Source organism: Vespula pensylvanica, chromosome 3, assembly GCF_014466175.1.
Source record: "Vespula pensylvanica isolate Volc-1 chromosome 3, ASM1446617v1, whole genome shotgun sequence".
Lineage (NCBI taxonomy): Eukaryota > Metazoa > Arthropoda > Insecta > Hymenoptera > Vespidae > Vespula > Vespula pensylvanica.
Window position 1 is genome coordinate 6,911,676 of NC_057687.1, and position 17,437 is coordinate 6,929,112.

The 17,437-nt window shown below is 36.0% G+C and overlaps 2 protein-coding genes across 11 annotated transcripts; one reads left to right on the forward strand and one right to left on the reverse strand.

The window, feature by feature from the left end:
* Positions 1 to 731: 731 nt before the first annotated feature.
* Positions 732 to 4,015, reverse strand: LOC122628245 (NTF2-related export protein). Of its 4 annotated transcripts, none has more exons than XM_043810342.1 (5): positions 3,878 to 4,003; positions 3,170 to 3,199; positions 2,981 to 3,067; positions 2,753 to 2,897; positions 732 to 2,384 (listed from the first exon to the last, which is right to left on the reverse strand). In XM_043810342.1, the coding sequence occupies exons 1-5, from the start codon at positions 3,983 to 3,985 to the stop codon at positions 2,224 to 2,226; spliced, it is 531 nt and encodes a 176-aa protein (XP_043666277.1). In that variant the 5' UTR covers positions 3,986 to 4,003; the 3' UTR covers positions 732 to 2,223. The 4 variants fall into 4 exon arrangements, with proteins under 4 accessions (XP_043666277.1, XP_043666276.1, XP_043666279.1 ...); XM_043810341.1 differs by having other exon boundaries at positions 2,753 to 2,912; XM_043810344.1 differs by lacking the exon at positions 3,170 to 3,199 and having other exon boundaries at positions 3,878 to 4,015.
* A 332-nt stretch (positions 4,016 to 4,347) lies between these two features.
* On the forward strand, positions 4,348 to 16,834 carry LOC122628244 (PHD finger protein rhinoceros). Of its 7 annotated transcripts, none has more exons than XM_043810338.1 (11): positions 4,348 to 4,483; positions 4,831 to 5,065; positions 5,816 to 5,865; positions 5,945 to 6,462; positions 6,571 to 6,727; positions 6,969 to 7,121; positions 7,257 to 7,544; positions 7,632 to 7,805; positions 7,891 to 8,060; positions 8,222 to 8,345; positions 8,437 to 16,834. In XM_043810338.1, the coding sequence occupies exons 4-11, from the start codon at positions 6,002 to 6,004 to the stop codon at positions 15,916 to 15,918; spliced, it is 9,009 nt and encodes a 3,002-aa protein (XP_043666273.1). In that variant the 5' UTR covers positions 4,348 to 4,483; positions 4,831 to 5,065; positions 5,816 to 5,865; positions 5,945 to 6,001; the 3' UTR covers positions 15,919 to 16,834. The 7 variants fall into 7 exon arrangements, with proteins under 7 accessions (XP_043666273.1, XP_043666275.1, XP_043666274.1 ...); XM_043810334.1 differs by having other exon boundaries at positions 4,466 to 4,582; XM_043810333.1 differs by lacking the exon at positions 4,348 to 4,483 and adding an exon at positions 4,493 to 4,686.
* Positions 16,835 to 17,437: the final 603 nt, after the last annotated feature.

Here is a 17,437-nt window from a genome sequence, read left to right on the forward strand (position 1 = left end):
ATATATATGCATATATATGTATATATATACATATATATATGCATAGATATGTGTATATATACACACATATATATATATATATGCGCATACATATATACATATACATGACATAGCATATCTTATTTTAATCAATGCATCAAAATATTTTTAATCAACAAATTTCAAATAAAAATATTTCCATGTATTGACTCATTAAAAAAATGAGATATCCTTATGTACAACGTATACGTATATGTGTATATATATATATATATATATGAATCATAAATCATACATGCATACATATATACATAAGTATAGATATATATCTAAGTCACTAGTAAGGTCTAAGAACAATGTTTTAATCATAATAATTATGCTTAAAATAATATCAAGTAATGAATGTGAATGAAAGTAAGGGTTGTTGAGTTATGGTTGTATGTTTATGCTATTACAAACGTTTTGTGCGGTTGAAGCATAATAAGAAAGTATACTACAAATATTTCTTTAATATGTTTTTCTGAAGAGAATGATTTGCAAGATTCATAATTTTACGTTTGCACATATTTACACCTAAATAATATCGATTTTGGTGTCAAAAATATTGAATATTATTATCTATGATCATGTGTAGGTTTTGCAATATAAGCCTTGATAAAAGATATTCATTTTGCATGATTATTACATTTTTATATAAAGAGACGTATGATCTAAAATATGATAGTATATGTGATGATCATAGTAACAATATGAATAGTTTATCACAGTTTTAATAATAACTGAAGTACCAGTGGTGCATATAAATGTAATGTGAATGATTGCCATTACAAAATGTAGACACTTTCTTAAGCTGCTTATGTATCGTAAATCATTTCATTTACATGTAATTTTATACACATCATTGCTTAGTACATTTATGCGAAGTTGTAGGTCACATTATAAATACAAACTATAATGTTAAGATATCTTACATGTACTGTGGGACAATATAACAATTTTGTATTTGTATAGCATAAGTTGAATAACAACTGTACTAAGTATCGTATGCCTACATAAATTATCCAGAATGAGAAAATTGAATGTAATTAATCAAATTCTTAAGTGTCGTGTGCTTTGTTTAATCATGGATATATGGAAATGTTCTTCCAAAGGCACAGCAGTAAAGGAATATGTTTGGAAATTTTCATAAAAATATCGGCGCATTGACTCTTTACTCTTGCACATATTTTTTATACAAATTTCTATCGGACCAGTAGGTTCACATTCAGAATAATTTTTCTCCAAAATGTGTAATAGACTCATAATTTTTAATTTTTAATCATTGTATTAATACAATTGGAACTTATAAAAAGCAAATTTCTCACTTTATTGTAAAGTTCAAAATTTTTTAATATATTTAATTCATAAATTATAATATATATAATCTTAAATACTCAAAAGTTATAACAATAATTATCAATATAAATATAATTAATTTAATTGATTACTCAGCCAATATTGTTACTTATTCTGTTGTTAAATCTACAATATTTTTTATTTCTTTTATGGGAATTTTTGAACTTATACTTTATTAAATCTGTGCTTGAAACTAAGTAGAATGCAATACAAACAGAAGTAATAGTGACCAATGAAATGTGTCTTATGACACTGCCTATTAGTACATTCAATATATTAACATTAATAGCATACAATGTAATTTTGGATGAATTACTCATTTTCTTTAAATCATTTGTACCTGTGATAAGCTAAACCATTATTTTATTATTTGTATTAATTGAGAAACTGAATTCAAGAAAAAAGATAATTACACAAATGAATTTTAGCTGATGGATATTCATTTAGAAATTATTATTATTAAAAGTGACACGAAAGTCCTTGTTTTATATAATATGTATTATAGTAGTTTTATGTCTATTTATACTTGTATTTATTTTTTATTTTTTGATGTAAAATTACATTTCTAAAGACCAATGTACTGATTCACTAATACAAAATTTTAATATTGCTTTATACATTCATATAAGATCGAAAATGAAAATAAAAATAATTATGGAACTAAAATGCTTTTTAAATCAATAACAAGCATCATAGAATAATAAAGCACAATGTCATATTTTATAAAATTTCTTATGTATAATGCGAACACTTTCTTAATGTTATTATACAATATATACAACTTATAAAAGACAGATACGTTTTGATTAAGATCATCTAACTAATCTTTATATCAACCAGCATTTTTTGCTATGTTTCTAATGCTCTGAAACAATCACTTACAATTTTCCATTTATCACCCACTGCAGTGATCAAAAAAGTTTGATTAAAAGGCTTTGAACTTTTCTCTTCAAACTTAACTTGTCCCCCAACTTTAACAAGGAATGTTAACTGACTAGTTATTCCTGGACCTATTAGCAATAAAAAAAGAAATCAATATAGCAATAAGAAATGTTAAAAAATATCATATCTAAGTAATTAATTTTTATATTAAATCAAGAAGTAATTAAAATTAATTCTTTTTTCAAACGCATGTAATTAAAATTATATTGCTTATATTTAGTTACTTAATAAGTTAAAATCTGTTGAAAAATTTTATTATATATAAACAAAGTAAATATTATTCTACAATTCTATAAGGCTTTACTTTCTTTTTTTTATAAAGTCAATAATACAATTTGAAATAAAGCTTTATTATACAACATGTTATTTTATTATAATAACATTGGACAAATAAACAATTTTTTATCTATTTGATAATATTTTTAAATGGAGTTACCTGTGATAGGCTGTGCATCTAAAGTAATAATAGAATGCTCAGAGGGTGGTAAATCTGTCCAAAATTTTTGTATATTGTCTTTAGTTTCAACTCCATTTCCATTCCATATTAAAGTAGCTGTATCCAAGTACAATCTTGAAATTAACTGAAATATATAATTGTAACATATAACCTAATCAACATATCGCGTGTATATGTAAATGAAATAAGTACACAAAATACACTCACATATCTTCGTTTGTCCAAACTTTCATAATATAATTTTGTAAATTCTTCAGCAGTTCTACATGCTTGATCAATTTTACTCTTCAAATCCTAAAAAATATTATTAATTTAATAACATTCGTATAAAGAATCACGCTACTTAACACAATAGATATATATATATAACATAAACTAAACATAATAATCACACACCTGCTCCATTTTAACTTGTTTTTTTTTATGCTGAAATCAAGAAACATTTAAATTTTTATAATAAAGCGTATTTATAATGTATTAACGTTGTAATGCAGCAACCAACAGCACCTAACACGCGTGGATCAGTTAGTACTTGCAATATTTAAACATAACCAAAACAATTGAATATACGATGAAAACTGTACGTAATTTCTTGAAAACCCGCCCAATCAATTTTAATGCATGTTCTTGAACTTGTGAGTCACGAAGTACAAAAATTGAACATAAAGGTTCATGTTTATGAATTCATAGAACTAATAATATATACAAATTTAACATGACGAACGTAGCAATGAACGACATAATAATGAATCAAACTTATTTCAAACAATTATTTTTACGAATACATGTAGGATGTTTATTTATAAGTATAATTATTAAAAAAAGCTGAACGTAAGAAATTTTATTGCCTACTTCATTGAAATAATGAAAATGTCCCATAACTAATTTAAATATTAGTAACAAAGAATAGTTTAGTAAAATACGAAATCAAAGTTCTTTAATATTCCCTATATTACAGGATGATTAAAAATAGACGAAAGGAAAAGAATTGTGCAGCAGAGAGGAGGGAGACAGATAATAGTATTAAAAAGAATTAGCAAAGTAAAAAAAAAGAAACGATAAAAATTTGCAGATTCCAAGAGGGGGCGTGTAAGCCACATGTACCTGTTGACCTCCAATCTTACTGTAATCCATAATCCGTGAAGGCAAATCGCGAGATCTCGCTGGGTCGGTCACGTGACATCGAACTTCCACAGTTATTTTTTCAGGCATGATGGCGCCAAATGCCAGTATTCACTTTTATGTAAATATATTATCGATTCGGTGTATTTCGCGATTAAATACGATCGGTCACGGTTGTACGAATAATTTTTGAAAATAGCCAGAAGACGTAGGATCGTTGCAAAGTGAGTACGAACTGGCTATATGTTACTGGAATCGCTAATGAGGACATGTTGGTTAGGCTGCTGTGACAGAGGTGTACGCACTTATCTCTGTCAGCTCTGTGGCGATTCAAGAATTTGCTCGCCTACGATTGGCATCCTCACGGTGGTTTTTCAGCTTTTCCGAAATCACGTGCAACTGTGCGCGCGGAAATATATTCAGCTAATAGATCAATAATAAGGTATTTAATGGTTTTCGGAGTGTGTGTAGAAACTTGTGTGGACTGCGCCCGAAGGTGCTGCCATCTGTATTGTCAATGTTGTTGGGTAGCTGGAGCAGCAGCAGCAGCAGCAGGAGCAGCAGCAGCAGCAGCAGCGTAATGGAGCCGTGAGCATTTTCTCCGTGCGAATACGCCGTTTCTCATAATTTCGCGCGTATCATGCTATCTAATGCTGTCCTCGGCTCGCTCGATCGAGAATACGTACAGTGAGTGAAACCGCTTTGCGATAGGATTTACTTGAAATTTCCGGGATAGCTCCGTGTCAATGTTTACATGATATTTAGGATGGGAACAACCTTTTATGATTTTCGTACGTTTTGTGATTTTATCAAGACTTTCTTTAAAATCGAGCTTGTCCGAGGTTGCAATCTGTTGATTAGTGACTGCCGAATGTGTATGTTACACTATTATTGCCATGGAACTTGGTTTTTTATAACCTCTTCTTTTTCTACAGCTGAGACAGGAGTGTGGAATTGTGCTCAGCCAGTGGCTAGGATTGTGTAGTGGAAAACGTCCCTGTCTCAAAACAAGCACCACAACAATGCAGAATTTCAATTAATGGTGATTTTTCCACCGTGTAAAGTATGCATCTAAAACTTGAATGGTGGGGTTCAAAAGGAGACGTCACTTAACCGGACTGGCTGTGCGCGATTGCAATTTCATTCCAGTCTCGGCACACTGTTTTGTTGGTAACCACTATCTTTGATATTCAAAGTGTATGAGTGTGTGTATATATAAAATTTATTATGCTTGCTACATCAGTGCTTGCTACTATTATAAGTGAATGTCGTGCACAGTTTACTTCTTTTTCTGTTTATATACAAAAGTGCTTTCTTGTTAAGCGTTTTCTTATTTCATATTCAAAAGAAAAGTTACTAAAAAACCTTATGTCGATTATAAATGTTTTTATTTTAGATATTCGTATGATATATTTGCATGTAATTATATATTAAAATTATATATAAATAATGTATTGCTTCTTTAGTAAAATGCAAAGCATGCATTTCTATTAAAAAAAGAATATTAAACTATATTTAATCATTTTTGACATTCTTTGAGCATGTTAAGTAAAACTATTTGAAATTATTATATGCATAATGTTAATGATATATCAAAATTATACGTAGAGCTCTATTAGAAAATATTGAATCTATAATGTGCAATATTTAAGATATGTTAAATATTACAAGGTATTTGATTTGATAAAAACTTGAAAATATGTTAGTTTAGTTTTAATTTATTTTTCTTCCTCTTTTTATTTTTTGTTGATACGACACTAATTGAAATTCTCAAAAACAATCTTTCATCTAAAGAAGCAGTTATGAATGAAAACTATCTCTTAAAATTGTTTTAATTTTTTTTATTTTATTGTCACTTTGTATGTTTGTATTAATGGTAGATAATAATTAATATAATTTTTTTACCTATATTTGTTGCAGTTCGATTAAAAGTCTACTTTCAAGATAATGAATATATGGATAACTATGTAGTAAGTGTCCAATAGTGATTACTTATAATATATATTTAAAATATATATAAAAAAAATAACTATTTTCATTTCTTTTCAGGGTGTGCATAGCCCACCTGCATGTGCCACGTACCACTAGCTTATTTGGTGTAGTAGAATGGCACAACGAGGGAAGAGAGTCAACAGAAACGACAATGATTTGGCGTCTTGTCCAGGCGCGATTAAAAGGCGTAAATGCAGATTGGGACCCGCTGCCACAGGTTCATCGGCCCTGCCAGCAGCAACGGGGCCTTCAGAAGAGGAGGAAACGATGGCGTCGTCCAGTCAAGGGGGGGCATCCTGGACCCCCCGACCTGTCAGTGACATTAAAATTTCAAGTATATACAATCGATCAGCTGCTGAGGCCCCAGCAGAACTGTTTCGTAAAGATCTGATCAGTGCTATGAAATTACCGGATAGTGAACCATTAAGTCCAAACGAGTACTGGGTTATTACTGATCAGTGGAAACAGGAATGGGAAAGAGGTGTTCAAGTACCTGTCAATCCAGATTCCCTTCCTGAGCCAATGGTTACTGTTACACAAACATCTCCTTTGAAATTACATGGTGAATTCAAATTGTAAGTATTAACCAACATTCCAAATAACATGTTTTTTATTTCAAAATATATTTGGTAGATAATGCAAAGCTTTGCTTTTTTTTTTTAACATCAGTTTTTAATTTCTAGACCTAAAAAATTTATAAGAATATCCCGAGATGATTATTTCAATTCTGAAGATCATCATTTAAGTACTACACCTGCACGAGCAGAGAAAGCTTGTGCTTATGATCTGGATGATACAGATATTGCTTGGTTAGATGTTTTGAATGGTGAAAGAGCGCAGGTAAGGAAATAAAATATGATGTATCTCCATGTCTGTATTAGAATAATGTTAATGTTTGATTTTACATTAATATCAATATAGACCACTCCAAGTTTTATAATACGTAGTTCTTTTAAATTAATACATTTGTACTGAAATTTGATGTACATTTATAATTGCAATTGCGATTTAATATATTGAATTCATTTTCAATAAAGTGTAGAAGTCAAGACAAATTTTTACTATTTTTACATAATTTTAGGCTGGTCAGTTACCTATCACCGAATCAGAATTAGAACGTGTAATAGAAGAGTTAGAAGTTCGGTGTTGGGAAAGAATACAAACTATCGTAAAAAATGAAGAAGGTCTTGGAATTGAATATGATGAGAATGTTATTTGTGACGTTTGTAGATCCGTAAGTGTTTTATATTTTAATTGTCTTTATCATATTCTTAAAAAAAGCATGTCTAAATTGAGAATTGTAATTGCATAATAAATAATATAAACAATCTTATAAAATAAATTAATAAAATGTCTTTTAACTTATTAGCCTGACTCTGAAGAAGGAAATGAAATGGTGTTCTGTGATTGTTGCAATATATGCGTGCATCAAGCATGTTATGGTATTACTTCAATACCAGATGGTTCATGGTTATGCAGAACTTGTTCCTTAAGTCAGCGACCAGACTGTGTTCTGTGTCCAAACAAAGGAGGTGCAATGAAATGTACACGTAGTGGACAAAAATGGGCTCATGTTTCGTGTGCACTTTGGATACCAGAAGTCAGCATTGGTTGCGTAGAAAGAATGGAACCAATTACAAAAATATCCAGTATTCCGGTAATAATCATATATTGAATTAAAATTTTTCAAATTTAGTATTTTTATATCCCAAATGCTTAATATTTATGTAATAAATAATTACAGCAAAGTCGTTGGGCTCTTATTTGTGTATTGTGTCGTGAACGTGTGGGTGCATGTATACAATGCAGCATAAAAACATGTAAAACAGCGTATCATGTTACTTGTGCTTTTAAATATGGTCTTGAAATGAAAGCAATTATTGAAGATGAAATGGCTGATGATGGTGTCAAATTAAGGGTAAATATATTAATAAATAATCACAAAAGTAAAGAAAAGAAATTACATGTTTTTCGTGTTAATTGATTAATTGTCTTGTTCACAGTCTTATTGTCAGAAACATAGTAGAACAAATACGAAAGATAAAGTTGGCGTTGGAGGAAATATTGGAAATAACAGTGGAAATGGTGGTTCAGATTCTGAAGATGGTGAATCCAGAAGACGCAAACGCAAAGATATGACTTCGGAAGAAAAGAACCAAGCTCGTGCGGCAAAGTATGTAACGCCAACAATGTAGAATTATATACTTTATTGTATATTAACCGATATTACAATAGTCCCCGTAAACTTTTGTTAAAATTATTTAATAGACTTTTTGTATGCACATCATTTATATATTACTATATGTTACAATAATATTTCTTTTGTCATCTTAGGTTACAAGAAATAGAAGCTGAATTTGATAAACACGTATGTCTAAAAGATATCGTATCGCAACAATTGGACGTAGATACAGACGCCATTATATACATTTATAATTATTGGAAGCTAAAACGAAGGGTAAGTTATTGATATCATCGAAAATATGAGATTGCTACGCTTTTAAAATTGCACCAACATTTATTTTTATGTTTTGTGTATTATTTTTTAGGCTGGTCACAATAAACCGTTATTGGCACCACGTTGCGGTGAACTCTCAAGTGCTGGAGCACGTGCTCAAGGCCAAGCAGCAGATTTGGAAAAAATGCGTACGTTCGTGCAGCTCCGACAAGATTTAGAACGAGTCAGAAATCTGTGCTACATGGTTGGTAGACGCGAGAAACTGTGCCGTTCTTTCTTGAGGTTACGTGAACAAACATTTCATAAGCAATCGTTGATATTGTCTGGACCTCCGCTACCACCAGCTGTAGCTGCATCTGTATTGGCAGCTAATCATGGACCATCAATATATGATCGTTTATATTCCCATCCTGATTCAGAAGAATACACGCGTGATATCGACACATTAGTCGCAAGAATTGCAGGAATTAGATCGCCCACTCCAGTGTCCAGTAACGAAAAGAAAGTACAGCCAGATTTTAATGGTGCATCCAACAAGAAGATGTACTTCAATGGTTCAGTCAGGAAGAAAAGTTTATATGGTAGTGACTTATCTTCTATGAGCAGTAGTGAACCAGATGTAATAAAAAGTACTGTGAAGGCGTCAAATAAATGTTCAAATAAGTCGAAAAATTTCAAACTCGAGAGCGAATCGAGCACAGAGGATGAAGTAAACTCTCCAAAGTCTAAAACAGCTAGACGCAAAGCCAAGAAATCTGGTGTTCAGGATAGAACTCGTTCGTTGCTTCAAGAAAGTAGTGAAAGTGATAAATTGGATACTGTGAATAATAGATCTCGTACGTTACAACATATGGAAAAAGAACTTGGTAGTGCATCAGGAAGTGAGAGTGATGAATTGTTGCCTTTAAACACTAATTCAGCAACGCGTCTGGGACCTTCTGTAGCTTCTGCAATATACTCAGATACAGATTCAGATTCGCAAGAACATGCTTCTCATTCTGCTGTACTTATAACTAAAGCTGCAGTTAAGGAATTTTCGGCAGCAGACATATCGAAAAATTCTCAGAAGAGCTTTACGTGCAAGGACACAAAACAGGATTACGTGGACGATTCGACTAAAAACAAAGAGAATGTAAAGAGTGCAAAGAAAAAAGAATATATTCCTTCGGCCCTTATAGTACCTCAAAGACAAGCTGCGAAAAAGGCTTCCGAAATCATGCAAAGATCGCAAGCTAAGAGGGACAATCTAACGACGGAATCTGTAGAATTTGTTAAATCGCCCGGCGAAGAGACTAAACCTACGAAACAAACGAAAGAGAAACCATCTGGTAAGAAACAAAAGGATAACAAAACGACTAAAGATCAAACAAAGAGTAACGACGTATATGATTTCGATAAAGAGTTTGGCGATGGCATGGAAATTCTTGCTTACGTACCGCAAAGACAAGCTGCGAAAAAAGCTGCTGAACATATAAAGAGCGGTATGGGTACGAAGATTGTTCAATCTGAAGCGGAAATATTAGACGTTAAGCCAAAGAAAGACTCACCGGATAGCGGGAAAAAGAAAGAAAACAAGAAGGAAGAATCACCTAAGAAAGAAGAGGCAATTAGGAAGGAAACGAAGGAAGAGCCATCTAAAAAACCGAAAAAATTACCAGAGTGCAAATATTTATCTTCTGTATTATCGAGTAATAGCGAAAGTAGCAGCAGCAGTAGTTGTAGCAGTTCTTCTGAAAGTAGCAGTGACACGGACGAAAGTAAAAGTCCTACGCAACAAATTCGAAGTTCTGTCAAGGATCAAGCGTCTTCGTCTAATACATCTTCTGAAAGTGATACAGGCAATCAATCCAAGAATAAGGCTGTAGTGAAGCGACAATTCGTTAAATCAGTAGACGAGTCTATGGAATCTGAAAAGAAAAAGACTATAGGACGGAAACTCAAGAAGCTGCCCGATAAGAAGCTTAAAACTTCCGACGGGCGGCATGGACCAGAGTTTCAGCCGCCGTCTACTGAAAGAGAAGAATCAAGCGGAACCTCAATCTCTAAGGAACAACATCAGCAACAACAACAACAACAGCAGCAATCAGATGAATCACAACAACAAACAGCTAACAAAAAAGCAGATCAAAGAGAGTCATCAAAGAAATCCGGTATATTACAACCACAACCATCAGCTGACCAAAATCTGTTTAGTGGGTCTCGAAATAATGATGGGTCACGAAATCTTTCTGGGTCCAAATCTGTCAAGAAATCCAATCAAATCGTTAAGCAATCAGAACCACCACCTTTCAAGAATAAAGAAGACAATAGTACAGGATCTAGGACAAAATCAGATACTCGTAAACGAAAATCTACTGAGATTCCGGCAAAGGATGACAAAAACGTTAAAGAGGCGTCTTCCCTCAAGAAAGGTGAGAAGAGATTGACCGAAAAACCAACTAAAGAGATTGAAAAAGATATTAACAAAGATATTTCTAAAACGGTTACGTTAGATTCTATAAAGTGCGTTGAAAGTACCTTAAAGGCGGACGATAAGAAAATCAAAAAACCTAGTAATAAAAATGCGGTGAATACCTTAGAGGAAGAAATGAAGCAGCGTCGTGCCGAAAGAGACAGTCCGAAGAAATCGCTAAAAGGATTGGATAAACTTCTCGAGAAACGCGAACATATGGACAAATTATCAAAGAATAAAAATACAGAGGTTAAGATAGAAAAGACAATATGTAACGAACAAAGTAATACGAAAGGATCCGTTCAAGAGAAACTTCCCTTAAACGACACGATAAAGAGCGAGGATCATAAAAATCACATAAGCGAGGATAAAATGATGATGGATAAGCCAAAATCAGAGGAAATCTCAATTAAAAACGATATTACCGAGATAACGCACGAAAAGTTCGCGGATAGAAAAAGTAAAAGCGAGGATAAGATGGAAAGTATGCCTACCACGGATTCTTGCGAAACTCGGTTAGCCATCGAAGAGACGTCGACAAAGGAAGGAAGGGATGATGTCTTTTCGAAGCCAACCCTTGATAAAATCGCTTCTGAAAATGTGGAGAAAGAAGTTAACAAAAGAAAAAAATCTAGCAATCGTTCAATATTTTCACCGCAACATGGTAGCAAAGATCCTAGCGTGTCAGAACTATTTGATTTCGATCAAGACATATTAACGGATGACATGGTAAACGACGATGGTTTTAATATTCCTCGTGATGCCGAAGAAAGATCAGCACCGTTAACATTCTCGTTCAATAACGAGCTATGGTTTAAGGAAGATTCAAAGGAGGACAGTGCTCGAGAGACATTACATTTAGTGGAAAAACTACGTATGGAGCTGTCGAAAAAATCGAATTCTAGTCAGTTCGAGCTAGAACCTGTCACCGTGGAAGACGACATAAAGAAGGAGGAAACGCAAGTCGAAAAGGCGGTGGATCAAATTCCCGAGGAGAACGAGGTGAAGATCTTAGAGACGGAGTCTGTGCCTGCGCAAGAGATGAAGGATACTGAGGAGCTTGCTCGAACGTCCGATGATATTGCTTGCAAAAATCACACGACCGAGGAGAAACGAAAATTATGTTATACGAACAACAGCGATCATTATGTGTCGTACAATAACGAGGATCTTGAAACTTCAAAAGTAACCGTAGTTGAGCGTGCTAAATTGGACAGAGCCGAAGCGGACGAACGATGGGTGCCGCCGAGTATAGAGAACTTTAATCCTGCGGATGTGCATCTAAACACATTAATGGATAATCAAAATCACCGTTATGGCAATCATCAATTCACAAACGACATCTCGAACGTATTACCGGAAAATAATCCCGATACGTTGGTACATTCTCAGTTGAACATGAACATGCAAGAACAATATCTTTTGCAACAGACTCATTCCATGGTCCGTGCTGCTCAACATTTGGAACCACATGCGGAAAATCGAGCACAATCTATGGCAGTAATGGACCAACAAGTGACAGGAATACCCACGCAAATGGTCGACGAAATAACGCCGATGGAAATGGTGAACAGACATCTCATAGGTCTCCCAAATTCAGAGGACGATCAAGGAAGCGAGATGGATCGAGTATTGGAGAAGGAAGAGATGTCATCGGATATGAGACAGGATTATGTACAAAACGGTTCCCCGTACAACGAGATGAACGCTTCGCGGCAAGATACTCGTTGGGCCGAGAGCCAAGTATTACCATCGCGAAGATCGACGTCTTCGTCGATCACGTCAGCCTCGTCCGGTGAGGATCATACTGCGATTCCTCCTTACAAGAATATACCACCTATGCCATTCCCAGCGTGTTCGGCGATGGACGCCGCGGCGTATCATGCTTATTCCGAAGCAAACTCTTATGCCGGTCCTGTTTCCCTCTTTCCACCTCAGCCGTGCAGCGCTCCGTTGCCGTACCCATCACCAGGCACGGCTATGTTTCCACCGCCTTTCGGTGCGCCTTTTCCTACTCCGCAATCCTTGTTATCGCATGTACCGAAACCATTGGAAGAGTCGTTGAACATGCAGGCATCGCCATGTACCGCCGCCTTCACCTCATCTTCCCACAACATGGCCTTGACTGCAGCAATGGTATCACCTACGAAAGTACCAACACCACCACCTCAATCGGCACAGCCGTCGCTCGAGACGGAACACGAGCCACCTCAATTACAACAGGACGCGAACGTATCTGTGATGCCACCAATAATGCCATCTTTCCTCGATAGCACGACAACAACGGTAACAGCAGCGGCTGTAGTAACGACCGCAACGACGATAACGACGACTTCGACGTCTATGCCAACGGTCATGTCGACGACGATGTCACCTACGTCACTGGCGACGGTGACCACAACATCGACGACGTTAACGTCAACGGTACAAGTGAGCGAAGCCGCCGCTGCCGCCGTTGCAGCTGTGACTGCTGCTGTTGCAGCTGTCGAAAATGCTCAGGAAGTTCAGGTCGACTGTAAAACGGTAACGGTACCGCAACAATCCGGCAAGAAGTCGCCATCCAAACCGACGAGAACCTCTGCCAGAGTGACCTCCCTTCAAGGAAAATCTCCTGGGAAATCACCGAGGCATGGAGAGACTATCAAGAATACTTCCGTTAGTAGTGGAGCTCCACGGGCTCGTGGCCGTGGAACGAAGGGTGGACAACAACAACAGTCGAGCTATAGAAATCGTGGTCGTGGTCGAGGTAGAGGCAGAGGTAGAAACAATCAGGCCTCTAACATTGGCATACTCTCGACCTTCCCCGCGAATGCTATGCACAACGACGACTCGATTCAAAATAAGCTTGTAGGCACAGTATACGATTTTGATTCCGATGAGGATTCGACGAACGAGACCAACATCGCGGATTTGCGGACAATGCGCGAAAGGAAGAAATCTACGGACATCGGAGGTGAAAAGAGAGGTGAAGGATCTTTGCTGATGGCCAACGACGGAATACACCAATCTCGTCTCTCTAGTCCGAGTACGTTACATAAGAAATACCCCGACGATAAGAGACTATCGTCACCAGCGATGCACGATGCTAACGTGGCAAGTGGAGTCGTTGCTGGTGCCGGTGGCGGCAGCGGTGCCGTCAGCGTTTCTGCCGTAGTTGGCAACGCGACAGCAGCTGCGGCCATTGCCGAATCCGAATCGAATGCTGGTCAAGTGTTTGCCGATACTGTCTTGCCCTTGCTTCCAGGTCCGGTCGACATGCGAACTTATAACTCGAACGTCGATGCTCCTAGTTCATCCTTGAGCCATTCTCAATCCTACGCAAATCATCTTCTCAGCTCGTTCGCCGCTGGTGTCTCCACGGACTCGGCATTACCCGATATCGAGGAAGACATCGAAAAGGAGCTCCAATCCGCTCTAATTGCTGGTAGCAAACAACAAGCCGATCCCTCCTCGAAGGCTAACTTCAACAATCCAAGCATAGATGCTGTAATGGCATCTTCGTCAAACTTTAACGAAGCCAACAAAGTTTCTCTCTCGGACTCTCGTAATCAGTTGAAAGTTAAGATCAAAGGTCCATTCCTCGACGCTAATTACGTGCCGGCATCGTCGGTACCACCATTGGCACAACAGGCACCAGTAATCATAACACCTGCTGCTACCAGTGCGTCAGTTGCCTCTGGAACGTCGAATCTTCGAAGGATGCGTAAGAAGGAACTACTGAGGCAATACTGTTCGCAGGATATGAATATGGATGGCGATCCAGCTTGTGGTAATGCGACCTCGGCACCTATCATTCTACCTCCTGTCAATCGTACGGTTATAACGATACCGAAAGCCGTCGCGTCGATGACGAGTATACCAACTAGAGAAGATTACAAAGCGGTTGTGGACGCGAACATGGAAAAGAAACGGAGAAAAGAGAGGGGAAGCTTCCTCGACGTGACAGACGAGGAGGGTGTCTCCGATCGAAGACGTAGCGGAGGTAGCGGAGGTGGAATGATCTTTGGTGGCAACGTTGATCGTGGTAGAAGAGGCAGACAAGCAAAACCATCCGTGACAACTATAGCAACGTCGAGCGGTACGGCGTCGGGAGCAGCAGCCGCGGCTGCTGCAGCCGTAGCTGCTGCTGCAACGGCTACGACAGGTGCTACAGCTACGGGAGTTGTCGCACCCACGGCTGCAACGGTCGTAGCGACGGCTACAGCTACGGCGGCGACGGCTACAACCGTCACGACGAACAACACTGGTCCACCGAAATTGAAGATCAAAATAGGAAACAGTATAATCGGCCAAGAAATGGGCAACGTGCAACAAGACGATAGGACTAGAATAAGGCCTCCTAAAAAACGATTGAGCAGTATTCCTAGTACACCAAGTATAGAGGAGCTTCGTAGAGAGAGCATGAAGTTCCGTCGTATGATAATGGCTGGCTTTGACAACGACGACGAGAAAACGAAAGTAAAGAGTAAGAAGGATAAGAACGGTAAGAGAAAGAGACGGCAGTCGAGTAAGAAGGAAGCTCGTGTTCAAATCTTAGAGGGTGGAGCAGCAACGCCGAAATTAATAATACGATTAGGTAAGAGCAGTAGCAATTCGTCGGCGAACGAACTTCGTGAACCTAGCAACGACGTCTCGAGCTTCCTCACTGCGGGCATTGACGTAGCCGAACAAGCACGTACGGAATCGAAGAATGCAGACTACGATGCTCGAATTGGACCACCACCTGTGGAACCTTCCAAGGAAGAACTCGCTTATCCTATGGACAGTGTCATCGATGATAAACAACCGACGGATTCTAATACGAGTGCCACCGCCCTTAGGAACGTGCGTTCCGCTAAAGTTACACCTATAAGATTAAAATTGACTCGTTGCCAGGAAGGTTATGAACTTAAGGATCCAGTGGCAAGTAGTAGTAGTAGTGCGAGTGACGATAGTGCGCTGGTGAACTCGCTCTCGTTACCCTCCTCCGAGGAGTTGCCGTGTAGCGATACTAGGAGCGGGAAACTCTCGGATAAACAATCTTCCAAAGAGGACGATATTCCTTTGCTGTCCCAAAGCGCGACACACAATTCGTCGGGATGTCCGCCTGCGCCGCTCCCACAAGGATGCCAAGTTAGGTGATAATTAATGATAATTGTATAAATACGAACTAATGAATGATTACGTTATAGGAAAAATATATGTATATATTATATATATATTTAAATGTATATATATAATATTCATATATGTATATTATTCGATGTTAAGACAGAGACTCATTAGAAAAGCTGTAAGTGTGTAATATAAATTATTAATGTATGTAAATGATCTGAGGGTGAAGTGAAATGTCACAAAGTGCCCAAATTCACCGTAATTAATTAACATGTGCATTTCAAACGTGAGCTGACTGCACTTCGCTAAGGTTTCTATCGTTAAATGCGCTTCCCTTTTTGGTTCGATAACACGCGAGAAACTAAGTTTTAACGTGTATATGTGTAATTAACAATAACGATCGGTTACGTACTATAATTATAGATTGGATGATCTAAAAGAAAAATCGAATGTAATATATTGTCTTTAAATGTTTAATTCATCAAAGCTTTCCTTCGATCGCTATTATTATTATTATTATTATTATTATTATTATTATTATTATTATTATTACTACTATTTTATTATAATTATAATTATAATTATGATTATTATTATAATTATTACTATTATTATTATTATTATTATTATTATTATTATTATTATTATTATTATTATTATTATTATTATTATTATTACCATCGCGATGTTACGACCGCTCGTGCAATAGATTATATTATATTTGCGTGGAAGAACTATTGGCGATACATACATATATCGAAGAAGAAAAGAAGGAAAAAAAGAAAATTTCTGCACATTGGATGTTTCTATTAACGATCGATACCTTAGCGAATGCCGGAACGTAAAAAAATTTGCCCTGTACAAAGATACTTCTCAAATCACTACTTAAAAGAAGTGATTTTTAAAAATTAGCTATAAATTTTAATAAAACATTACGAATATATTTCCGAAGACTATTAATTAACGTAAAAGTATATTAACTAACCAAAAGATATAATGAGAATGGGGGAGAAAGATACATGTTTTTATTTCTGGGAGAGTTTAAAATGACATTTGCCATGGAAAGCATACCTGCTATAAATAAAAATAGACAAATTCATTTCATATTTCTAGAACCTGCAGAGAGTATCCTGTTGTTAGTTGTACAGCTCTTAAAAAGTTATTCGTTGTTACATATGCATCGTAGGCAACAAAACTTACGATGCGTTAATAGCACGATTAATTAATTCACTTTAATAATCCGATCAAAGGCTTCATTTTAAAACGTTTTCTTTTTATCTCTCTTCTTTTCTTTTTCTGTTATATATATATATATATATATATATATATATATATATATATATATATAATATGTATATGTATATATATACACACATATATATATATATATAGTTAAATATATTTATAAACTATATATATATTTCTTTTTTTTAATTTCCTCATCTGTTTATACATATAATTATAATCACAATATCGTTTCTATTGTTTTTCTTTCTTTTAAACGTATAGAGTTTTGTAAACCCATTATTATACGCGTTATTCTTAT

Bases quoted from the DNA above. Each gene is read 5' to 3' on its own strand.
- LOC122628245 (XM_043810341.1), bottom strand. From the start codon at position 3,985: ATGCCTGAAAAAATAACTGTGGAAGTTCGATGTCACGTGACCGACCCA. The intron at 2,913-2,980 runs GTGAGTGTATTT...GTTATATGTTAC, and splicing joins GTTTGGACAAACGAAGATAT to AATTATATATTTCAGTTAAT. The intron at 2,385-2,752 runs GTAACTCCATTT...TATTGCTAATAG, and splicing joins AGATGCACAGCCTATCACAG to GTCCAGGAATAACTAGTCAG.
- LOC122628244 (XM_043810338.1), top strand. From the start codon at position 6,002: ATGGCACAACGAGGGAAGAGAGTCAACAGAAACGACAATGATTTGGCG. The intron at 6,463-6,570 runs GTAAGTATTAAC...TTTAATTTCTAG, and splicing joins TTACATGGTGAATTCAAATT to ACCTAAAAAATTTATAAGAA. The intron at 7,122-7,256 runs GTAAGTGTTTTA...TTAACTTATTAG, and splicing joins TTTGTGACGTTTGTAGATCC to CCTGACTCTGAAGAAGGAAA.